This window comes from Aquarana catesbeiana, linkage group LG04 (genome assembly GCF_042186555.1).
Source record: "Aquarana catesbeiana isolate 2022-GZ linkage group LG04, ASM4218655v1, whole genome shotgun sequence".
NCBI lineage: Eukaryota > Metazoa > Chordata > Amphibia > Anura > Ranidae > Aquarana > Aquarana catesbeiana.
Window position 1 is genome coordinate 41,913,796 of NC_133327.1, and position 12,065 is coordinate 41,925,860.

Sequence of the window (12,065 nt, forward strand, 5' to 3'; positions counted from 1 at the left end):
AGTTCATGGACCAAGAATTGGTTGCTTCAGCGTGACCAGTTCTCTCATATGCCTTTGCTCCGTGAGATCAGTGAGAATAATCCTGATGATTTCAGGAACTTTCTCAGGATGACGGACCCCGTGTTTCACCGTTTGTTGGCTTCGCTGACCCCCTATATCAGCAGGCAGGATACCTGCATGAGGCAAGCCATCACTCCAGAGCAGAGGTTGGTCGCTACCCTGCGGTATTTGGCCACAGGGAGAAGTCTGCAGGACTTGAAGTTCTCGACAGGCATCCCCCCCCAGGCTCTGGGGATCATTATCCCAGAGACCTGTTCTGCCATCATCCAGGTCCTGCAGAAGGAGTATATGAAGGTAAGATTTTTATCCTTTTATATCACATTTGATTGTATTGAATGTTTGCTAATATATTGTATTTCTTTCCTCATTCCCTAATTACCATGATTGGAATATGCTGTGAATGTCCCCTTTGTCCTCATGCATGCTGGATTTTTATGTAATTATTATTTTATGTCCTTCATACATATTTGCCCTTCACTAACCTCCCCAGCATGGTGTCTCCTGCCCTATATTCACCTCATGTAGTCACTTAACAATGTATTTTATCAGCTCCATAGTAGTGCTTTACCCCAAACACCCCCTAAAATGTTTTGAAATGTTATTTTTGATTTAAATTCAAGCAGAGTGCCAGAGGTTTTTTTTGTGGTGTCCCCAAATAATTTTTAGTAACCCTCCCTCCCCCAACTGCTAAGTCAGCTGATACCAATTCTCTATCTATCCTCAATCATCTATCTGCTGACTTTGCCAAACCCATACACGCTATACCCATCTCTTTAGTGCTCAGATTTATGGATGAATTCCCCAAAGCATGTAGTGCAAGGGCCTGCCTGTATACTTTCCAATGGTACTGTTTAAAGTTTTTGTATCCTATTATTATCTTGATAGGTAATAGCAGAATGTCCAAATGTCCTCAAATGTGTACAATGTGTATTTATATCTTTGTATTATGACACTTCTTACCTGTCCAGTGGTCTGCCAATAGTGTAACTAAGGAGGGTCTGTTCAAAGTAATACCCATTATTTAGGCATTCATCTCTCAATGAAGTGAAGAGGGTTACCTGTCCAAGATTTCCACACACCCCCTATAATGTTAGAAATGGCCCATGAGAGGGGGGGGGATATGATAGGTGTACCTTATACTTTGGCCTTGTTAATTTCCCCTTAGTAAATGCTATCTGGAGGTTGCCCCATAATGTTTGTGTATAATCTGCTTGCCATGTTTCAGAGTAAAAATAGTAATGTTTATTGTTTTTTCCTCAACAGTTTCCTTCCATGCCACAGGAATGGCAGACTGTGGCCTCCCACTTTGCCGAGCGGTGGGACTTTCCTAACTGCGGAGGGGCAATTGATGGGAAACACGTCCACATCGTCCCATCACCCAACTCGGGGTCGTACTATTATAATTACAAGGGGTTTAATAGTATAGTGATGTTGGCGGTGGTGTCGGCTAATTACGACTTCTTGTATGTGGACATGGGGAAGAATAGCCGGATGTCCGATGGTGGAGTCATCGCCCAGACGGAGTTCTACAGGCATCTCCAGAATGGCAGCTTGGACTTGCCAGCTCCAGAGGACAATGTGGAAGGACTCCCATTTGTGTCCGTTGCTGATGAAGCGTTTGCGCTGGGGGACCACCTGATGCGGCCATTCCCAATGAGGACCCTCACCCCAGAACAGAGGGTTTTTAATTACCGGCTGGCCAGAGCCCGAAGAGTGGTGGAGAACACATTTGAATCCTGGCCAGCCGGTTCCGACTATTTCTGACACCCATCCATATGGCGGAGTATAAACTGAACCATATTATACTGGTGTGCTGTGTTCTCCATAACTTTTTAAGGAAACATTCGGCCAACTATGCTGGCTCAGTTGGGCCTGAGGCCGGAATCCTACATCAAACCACACTGACGGTGCTTGAAAGTGGCCGTCTTGGCTTGCCCTCCCTGAGTGCCCGTGATGTCCGGTTACGCTACCTGGAGTTCTTTGCGGGTAGGGGGACTATCAATATGCCAGACAATCTGTGAAGCCTTTTTATAATAAAAAAAAAAGAAATTCTTGGTGGACATTTACTGCTTGTGTTTGTTTTAGCTGACCCTTTTGTGTAACCTTATACAAAGCACTGTTAGCTGTTATTTCCTAAATGCAAAAACACATTTCACTACAAGTGCACTTGCAACTGCACTGAAACTGCACTTGTAGTGCAAAGAGGATTTGCCCTTAGGAAATAACCCCCATGTTTGCTGAAAACAGCAATTACAACACCCCAAAAGTGTTGTATTGTAGTGTTGAGACAATAATCCACACATTCTTGAGTAAGCAACTTTTTTATACCTGCACAATCACATGTGCATTTACCAAAGGTTTTTAAAACAAACCAACATGTTTGTTGTATAACAATTTTTGCAGTAGCATTATCAAAAATCGAAATGTCCATTTCAGATAAAACAGGCCTGTGTAAAACCAACAAGAAAGACAAAAAACTTGAACTTACAAAGTTCACATTAGGTAAAACCTGAAGGCTATATCAGACATCAGTATTTAGGAACTGGGTTTGATATAGCGTTCAGATGGGGGGAAATCACCCCTGGAAAAGCCAAATTTGGAAGATGCACACCAATTTACGAATGTCAACATGTGCTATCTGCCATCAGGGAGGATCAAGGGACGTGTTTTGGGGGAGCAAGCCCTTCCTCAACGCTACTTTATAACTGAGGAAGGGGTTGCACCCCCAAAACGCGTCCATTGATCTCCCGTGATGGCAGATAGCACATGTTGACACACTGTGTGCATCCTCCAAATTTGGCTTTTTAAAACATTGCAAAAAGTTTTAAAAGATTGGACCACAATCCAAAAAGTGATTTTGTGGGGTTTTAAATTCGCCCCAAAACATCAATGATGTTATTATTTTTTTTAATCACATCTTTGATTTTTTGCTGTATGTTTTGCAGTTCTACATTACACCCCGTGATCTCCCCGATCAGGATCTGGGCACTTTCTGAAGTGAAACGTCCTGGATCCCTCACATCACGATCACCTAAAAAGAGAGAAACAAAACAAAAACAGGTATCAAAAATCTGCCACCATCCATCTCTTTTACCTGAGTCTGTGGTCGCAGACACTCACCTGTTGTGGTGCCAATCTCCACCACATCTTCTTCTTCCTCCTGCTCTTCTTGGGTTGGTGTTAGTTCCCCTTCTTCCAGAGGTGGGGGGTATGTGGTCTCCTCGGATGAGGGGTGTCCTCCGAGTCTTTTCTCCCCTATGTAAAACAAAAATGGTATAATTAGCACACAGATATTTGATGGCAGAACTAGAAATAGGAAACATTGCTTGGAAGTGGGGTACAATTGTCTATTTTAGCCGAGTTCCAAGATGTCTTTTTTTTAATGGCCTTTGTCAAGCTGCAATACTTTACCTGTTTGGTACAAGCTTCACAGATGTAGCCCCCCTATAGTATACACTGGAGCACCTGTGTGGCCCCCTAATAAAAATGGTGTTCTGTGGTCCCACACTAGTGCTCCAGTGTCCAGATGTGAAAACAGCTGCTCAGTGTCCTCTCCTTACACAGAATCTAGTTTGCATTTCATTCTAGTAACAAACCCATCTACACAAACAAATATTTGGCATCCAAGTAGGCCCAAAAAAATGTGGGAAAATGCATATGGCCTAAACAATGGTGTTTTAGAGGTCGAAAGAAAAATGTTTGATACGAACGAATAATGGGCCCATGAACATTAAAGTTGCCCTTTTAAACGTTACAATTAATAAAAGCATATGGAGCAGCACGAACGGAATAAAGACAGAAAGAATAGGAACACAGCACAACTACTTACTTTTTTGCAGCACTCTCCGGATCTTTCGGTACTGCTCTGGCTCTCTCAATTTCAGGTCCGACCACCGCTTCCTGAGCTGATCTTTCGATCGTCGTACCCCGAAATTCTTCTGCAGACTTTTGATCACTTTCGCCATGATCTTGGCCTTTCTAATATTGGGGTTGGGGTAAGGCCCATACTTTCCGTCATAGTCGGACTTCTTCATGATGTCGACCATCTCCAACATCTCCCCAAAGGACATATTTGTGGCCTTAAAACGTCTCCTTCTGGATCGGGACGTGTCCGGATCTGGGCTTTCCTCCTCCTCCTCCTCGTTCCTGCAATTATCACGCACCTGCTGTGACTCCGCCATGTGCTCTTCCCCCACTGCGCCGAACGAAAAGGGGCGGGGAATAGACTAGAAAGAACGTCAGGGGCGGGCGGAGTTACACACATGCGCAGTGTGTATAAAGCGTAACACGCGTGCGTATTACGTACGATCTGTGAGCGGAGGAAGGAGCATTGGACGCGCCGATCGTAAGAACGAAGGTAAGAGACAAACTTGTGCCTATACTGCTTCTACATTGAGGCCTATATTGTAACAAGATTAGGAGAGTTTTGTCTGACATTAGGCTTTGTCTTGTGTTGTGTCTTGCAGTGAACATGGATATGCTAATGAAAGATAATGACTTCATGTCAGTATTCCTAGATATGTTAAGGGAGCTGCCCTGTCTGTGGGAGATTAAACACTCCCATTTCAAGAACCAAGCAAAGAGGAAGGCAGCACTAGTGCAATTGTGTGAAATTGTGAAGCAGGTGATCCCCACGGCAGACATCACCTATTTAAAGATCTTCATTGGTGGCCTGAGGAGCACATATCTAGGGGAGCGCAAGAAAGTCCTGGATTCACAGAGATCCGGAGCAGCAGATGACATCTATGTCCCCAGGATGTTGTACTACGACAGGCTGCACTTTCTGGCAGGCCAGACTGAACCCAGGCCATCCCTCTCCAGTCTTCCTTCCACGCTTCCTTCCCCCCCGACTGAGGCTTCTGATGCCCAACCTGGGCCTTCCAGGCCACATGTGGAGGAGCCCAGATTGAGCCAGGTATAGCATTCCTCTAAATATTTCTGCTTGTCCAATCAATGATGTTAACTAGATGTTAGTTGGGAGTACTAATTTATGATTGTGATTGATGATGCAAAACATTACAACCATGTCCCTTTTTCATACACAGGGAAGTCTGAGCCAGGAGGTGGCTGGGCCAAGCCGGCTGGCTGATCTGCATGTTCCTCCACCCCCCCTGGCAAGAGAAAGTGGCAGTAGGAGGAGTGCCCTAGAGGAGGCTACCAGAGGACTCTTTTGGAGGGCTACAGAGGTCCTGGGAGCACCACAGACCGTGGAGGAGGACATTGCTACCGTCATTGCATATAAAATGCAGAGGATGGAGGAGAGCCAACAAGCCATGTGTGAGGCGTTCATATTGGAGGCTCTTAACAAAGGTATGAGGGGCCAAATGACAGCTCAGACACACCTTTGCGATGGTCCTCCTCCTCCTCCTGCAGGTCCTCCTCCTCCTCCCTCTCCTCCAGGTCCTCCCAGTCCTCCTCCTCCTCCAGGTCCTACTCCTCCTCCTGCCACATCTCCAACAGCACAGCCACAGCCGGGAAGGAAGTGTGAAAGGAAGACCAGAAAGTGAGGACCCTGGATCCAGTCTGGTTGGCCAAAAAATGCAGCCTCTTGTGGTACCACAGCCTGGGGACACACATGTCATCTGCTGCTATCCGGATCTCTGCGAATTCTGGACCAGACTGCCCTCCCTTACATATGGACTCCTCCGGCCACCAATTTTGATGTTCAAGAATTGATGTCTGCCGTGGGGGTCCAAGGCTTCGCTAATTTCTCATGTTGATCCAGTGTTGCCTTCCTCTTTGTTTGGTTCTGATCCCTTAATAAAGGATTTTTGTTTTGAATTATACTCTCCTATGTGTTTTACTTAAAAAATGACAGTTTGTTTGTGAGGATTCAGGTACATTTCAAATATACAATGTGAAATGAACAAGGGACACCAACAACAAACAATCTCCTTGAGATTAAATAATAAAAGATATCAATGGTGTTGGGGTAACTTGACACACAAAACACACACAAAAATATTCTGGAGTAAAAATAAAAATAACATTGAACAAAGATCAGCCTTTGAAAAAATCCAAACATTAAATTAAAAAAAAGGCTTAAAATCCCCAAAAAAATTAAATAAAAAAAAAAAAAATTCTGTCAGATGTGACAACTAATAACAATATATTCAGGGAATCCCAATAAAAAAACAAAAATAAAACTTTGTGAGAAGTCTGTGTGAATATGAGCAGCAAAACTACTTCATTCTTGTCACATTATAAAGAAGAAGAGAGTGCGTTGTATTAAACCATTAACATTGCAGCGTGACGAAAGTGCTGTATCCATTGCGAACGCTAAGTTTACCAGAACGAGCTGTTCCGTCTTGGAATTTCTTCTGAGCATGCGTGGCACTTTGTGCGTCGGAACAGGCCACACACGGTCGGAATTGACGCGATCAGATTTTGTTGTCAGAAAATTTTATCTTCTGCTCTCCAACTTTGTGTGTCAGAAAATCCGATGGAAAATGTCCGATGGAGCCTACACACGGTCGGAATTTCCGACAACACGCTCCAATCGGACATTTTCCATCGGGGCCTTAATCTTCCACCACACCAACGTGCTTGTGACACCTCTCTCTCTGAAAAACGCACTCACCAGCTTATATTGCCTCCCACTCTCGTGTTTGGCAAAAATAGTAGTTGAACCACACCTGGGTACTTTTAGATGAATTTGCTCTCATTTTGCTCTTGGACTGTTCTAAACACGGGAAACATGTGCCACATTACAGGCATACTATTTCCTTTTTTTAAATGTGTTATTTTAGGTTTATACACACCATTGCCTTAATAAGTGTTGGTATAAATGCTATGGTATCATCTGTGCAACATTATTTGATACTGCCTACTACTATTCACCGGCGCTTTGTGGTCATGGGGACATGACGTGGGCGCATGCACGGTATCGGGAACCACATGACTAACAGTGGGAGAATACATAAGGGATAATTGATGAGCCGTGTAGCCAATCCCATGAGGAAGTCTTAGTGACGAAACATGTCGGGGGTGTGGCTACACGGCAATCTATCGTACTGATGTGAGATGCCGCTTGCTGAACAACTATACACTGACACCCGATAGCAGGACCTTAGGAGTGGGGTGAGAGACACATCACAAGCACACACTTCAGGTCCGCCGTGACTGCAGTGCACCGCTAAGCCATCGTTTGTTTGCTTGCTGTGGATTTATATTTGAGGCTTACTTTTATCATTTGAAAGTGAGTGTATACATTGAAGTGTTTTTGGTGTGATTTTATTAAACTGGTTGAAACGTTATCACGCTATGTGGAGCACTTTGTTTATTTATTTGTCACATATGGAGCTATTCTGATTTGAGTCACGGATTATTATGGATGGTAATTTGTAACCCAGGTGTGGTTCAACTACTATTTTTGCCAAACACGAGAGTGGGAGGCAATACAAGCTGGTGAGTGCGTTTTTCAGAGGGAGAGGTGTCACAAGCACGTTGGTGTGGTGGAAGATTAAGCGTTTAAGAAGACTGAAGTCTCTTTCTTATTTGTTTTGCCATTTTATATTTATGGACTATATCATTATATAGACAATTTTTTTCACTTGTCACTGGGTGATATTTATTATTATTTATAACTACAGAATCATTGTTTTAGTATTTTTAAATCACGGTTATCTATCACATTCATCAGCACCACTATTTCTTCCTATTTTTCATTTATTGTTATAGGTTTGATTTTTGACATTTCATATTTTTTTACTAAAGTGGCAGCTCTTTATTATACACATTTTTATTTTATTTTTTGGCGCAGTGGTGGTGGAGGATATTAGGGGTGGCTATTTATATTTCTATACCAACAGACCAATTTCACTTTTATTGTTTCACTTTAAGCATTATTAAAATCACTGCTCCCGAAAAAACTGACTTTTTAAAAACTTTTTTTTGCATTGATACATGTCCACTGGGGCAGGACTCAGGTCCCCAAACACTTTTTATGACAATACCATGCATATAAGCCTTTAAAATTAGCACTTTTGATTTCTCCCATAGACTTTTAAAGGGTGTTCCACGGCTTTCGAATTTGCAGCGAACACCCCAAATTGTTTGCTATTCGGCGAACAGGCGAACACCCGATGTTCGAGTCAAACTTATGTTTGACTCGAACATCGGATGCATCCCTAGTCCCAGATCATGTGCCCATTGAGCCCTTGATGGTATAACTACTGAATCTTGAAATTTATTATACAATACCCCGTATAGTCATGATCTAAGTCCTTGTTTATGTACCTTAGAATCTAGTAAAGAGATTATTGTTGATTTATTTAGTTTTAATTCACAAGAGCGGGGCTGTGCTTTTATAGCATGTATAAGCTGAAGGTATTGAAAAAACCTAATCTTCAGGATTTCATATTCTTCCATTATTTGAGTAAAGGTTTTAAAACTATGCTTCTGAAATAATTGCGTCAGGTATCTTAACCCTTGTTTTTGCCATAGATCAAATCTTTCCAGTTTTCCCAATTCCTCATAATTTGCATTTTTCCATATTGGAGTATGGTATGTGTAACCCTTTATATTAGTGATGTTTTTCATTTCTTGCCATACTTTATCAATTAATTTACCCGTCAAGAACCTTTTCTCTATTTGCAAATATCCTGTCTCCAATAAGGAGGCAAGTAAATATTCCCTACATAACGGCAACAACAGGCCCTATATAGGGTCAGACTCTGATATTTCCATCCAGCCAAAAAATTGCTGTAGCTGCGAGGCTAAGAAGTAACTTTTTATATGTGGAATAGCGAACCCTCTTGCGTCTTTAGCTAACATTAGAGTGGTTAATTTTATACAGGATTGTTTTTTCTGCCAGATAGAATCTCTCTTTCGAGAACTTATCTTCCTAAACCAACATGATATAATCCAAACAGGGGAATTATGAAGGATATAAAGTAGCTGGGGGATCCAGATTATCTTAACAAGGTTCGCTCTACCAATCACTGTCAGTGGAAGTTTACACCAGCTCCGACATTTATCCCTAAATTTAAGCGCTAATGGTTTAAGATTCAAGTCAATATAATCCTTCACATTTCTGGTTATCTCGCTCCCCAGATATTTAACTATATGTTTAATTTGTATTTGTGAGGCCTGATCGGGCAGAGAAATTTCCATATCATCCAATGGCAACAATGTTGATTCCTCCCAGTTAATCTGGAAGCCCGGGAATTGCCCAAACTCAGAGATGAGTATCATAAGTTCTACTAATGAACCTGAGGTGTCCCCCAAAAAAAGGGCACCGTCTGCATAAAGGGCAATTTTGTCTTCCCTACCTGAATGACAAAACCCAACTATCCCCTCAGACTGTCTGATGCCGATAGCCAAAGTCTCTATTTTGGAGACTTTAGTGCCACTTTACTCCGCTTTGCAACACCATCATCATCACAAGTGTAAAATGGCCAGTTTCGTGCCACCATCCCAGAGGGAGCTCAAAATTCTGCATCTTGGGGGGGTGTTGTATACGAACCACTTTACCACTTTGTCACTTTTCCTCATAGTGGCAGGATCTTTCAGATTACTATTGTGCTTCCAATCCTGGTGGTGTTGACTGCCTCAGAGCTGTTTTTCATAATTTCTTAAACCACAGCCAGCCCTGCTGTAGGCATAAGTGGCAAACGACACCTGAAATACATGGTTGATGACTGCAACAGGTTAAGGGCTGATGCAAACACTCTCAGAAATAAAGACACCATGGACTATTGGGTGTCCAGGCTGGGCCACTTGATTTTGTAAAGGATGGCATCATTAATATTTCCTTTCACCTCTCCTGGCCTATTCAGATGCTCCAACACTAAAAGGTGCCACACAATGTCTCTGCAGCTTAGCTGCAGGTGCAAAATGTCTTATGTTTACTGCAAATGTCTTAATAATTGCAGCCTATTCTGTTTCTCAGCCACTGTAAAACTGCCACACAATGTTTCTGCAGCTTGATCTGAGCTCCAAAATTTCTAATGTATGATGCAGGGTAAATTTTGCATTGTACCTTAAAGTTTCAGGCTTATTCCTGTGCTGTGGAACTGTAAAGGTACTACACAATATTCTGCAGCTGATCCTCAGCTGCAAAATTTCTTTAGTTTGATGCAGGATAGATGTTGAATTGTGCTATAATTTTGCAGCCTATCCCGGAGCTCCAATGCTTAAAATTGTTTGTGGTTTTTGTCTCTCAGATAATTCGTTCTCAGATAATACATTACATTTTTTTCAAGATAAAACCTGCCTTGTCTCTCAATCTTATATTGCGGCCTAATCAATCTGCTTACATACTGTCCAGCCACTATAAAATAATTTTAGGCAAAATTTTATTAAGAGATTTTATTTAAATTTTTAATTTTTTAGATATGTTTTATATCAGAAAGTAAAAAAATCTTGTTTTTTTTTTTTTCAAAATTGTCAGTCTTTTTTTGTTTCTAGTGCAAAAAATAAAAAAACCCAGAGGTGATACCACCAAAAGAAATCTCTATTTGTGTGAAAAAAATGACATTTTGTTTCGGTACAGCATTGCATGATCGCGCAATTGTCAGTTAAAACATTTGTTACCCCAAAACTTCATATTCATGATATGTGTCTAATGTACCATGTACTGTACTTGTATGAGAAAGTATCCTGTTCTCTTTATATTGCTTCCTTGATGTGAAATGCCTGGTGTTCCTGCCAGTCCCCCTGCTTTCCTATTAAAAACTGACCACGCCAAGCAGGAGAGCACACCATGGTCAGTTTTCCAGCTGTGCTGGGAACTCAGTATGCTCTCATCCAATGATCAGACCTGTCCTGACATGCCCCCACACTGCACAGCCATTCACTGGGAAGCTCAGTGTGCTGCTGCTTCTCCCCCCAGCTTTAATGCAGCTGATAACAGTAGGAATGTGATCACTTCTATAAAAGGGGAAAATGTATTTATAATGTATTGTATGTCTATACAAAAATGTTTTGCCTTTAATTTCTATTGTAAACTAGGGCAGTGCCGAACAGCAAAAAATAGCCTGGCCATAAAGGGGGTAAAATCTTCTGGAACTGAAAGCACATTTGTAGTTTTAATGAAAAATTAAAAAGTAAAAAAAAAAAAAAAGGTAATGTGTATCAAAAAGGTAACTTCCCCAGAATAAAAGTCTTTACCCTGCAGTAGTCTACAGCTGAAATGTTGCTTGCATACTGTAGGTACTACAACTACAGACTTGTAGGAAGCAATACTCACACTTCTTCCATTTTGATGGGGCAGCCGGGAGATGATTCTGGAGAGCATGGCAATAGCAGGCACCTTGCAGTTCACCTCTTGTAGGTTGCATTATTAGATTTATATGTCTTGAGTGGGGGAAAAATCTACAATGTAATGTTCTTTATTTCTTTTTGTTTGTTTTATCTAAGCTTGCAAAGAAATACGGCCCAGTGTTTAGTGTTCAAATGGGTACAAACAAAATAGTGGTATTGGCTGGATATGAAACCGTGAAAGATGCTCTCGTCAATTATGCTGAAGAGTTTGGAGGAAGAGGGAAAACTCGAATATTCCAAAACATGGACAAGGATTTCGGTGAGTCCTTTTTTTGACAGATGTGCTTTAAAGCTAAACTTTAGGTAGGTATAAAAGACACACAACATTACAGCCTTGTAATCAATAATACTGTACATCCTTGAATGTATATTTTTAAATTCAAGTAAGTGAATTAAAGGGGTTGTAAAGGTTTGTGTTTTTTTTCACCTTAATGGATCATATGCATTAAGGTGAAAAAACACCTGGCAGTCACCGGCCCCCCAGCCCCCCCCCTTTTACTTACCTGAACCCCTTCATTCAGTCGGTGGGGATGCACTGTCTCTCTCTCCATGGGCTCCAGGCTCTTGATTGGATAGATTGATAGCAGCGCAGCCATTGGCTCCCGCTGCTGTCAATCAAATCCAATGATGCGGGTGCCGGGGGGCGGGGCCGAGTCCTGAATTTGGCCTCTATGGCCCCCCTTCTCCCAGGGGGTTATCTGATGCAGGGAGAAGCCGCAAGAGCCACCAGGGGACCACAG

At 42.1% G+C, this 12,065-nt stretch overlaps 1 protein-coding gene and 1 long non-coding RNA gene across 2 annotated transcripts in view; both read left to right on the forward strand.

Moving 5' to 3' along the window:
- Positions 1 to 12,065, forward strand: part of LOC141139198 (uncharacterized) — a 1,175,459-nt gene that overhangs the window by 979,491 nt on the left and 183,903 nt on the right. The gene's annotated exons all lie outside the window — the stretch shown is intronic.
- The window catches only part of LOC141139194 (cytochrome P450 2K6-like), a 193,016-nt gene that overhangs the window by 5,118 nt on the left and 175,833 nt on the right, over positions 1 to 12,065 (forward strand). The window contains exon 2 of the mRNA XM_073625113.1: positions 11,422 to 11,584. Coding sequence (XP_073481214.1) covers positions 11,422 to 11,584 — 163 coding nt within the window. The remainder of the gene's footprint in view (positions 1 to 11,421; positions 11,585 to 12,065) is intronic.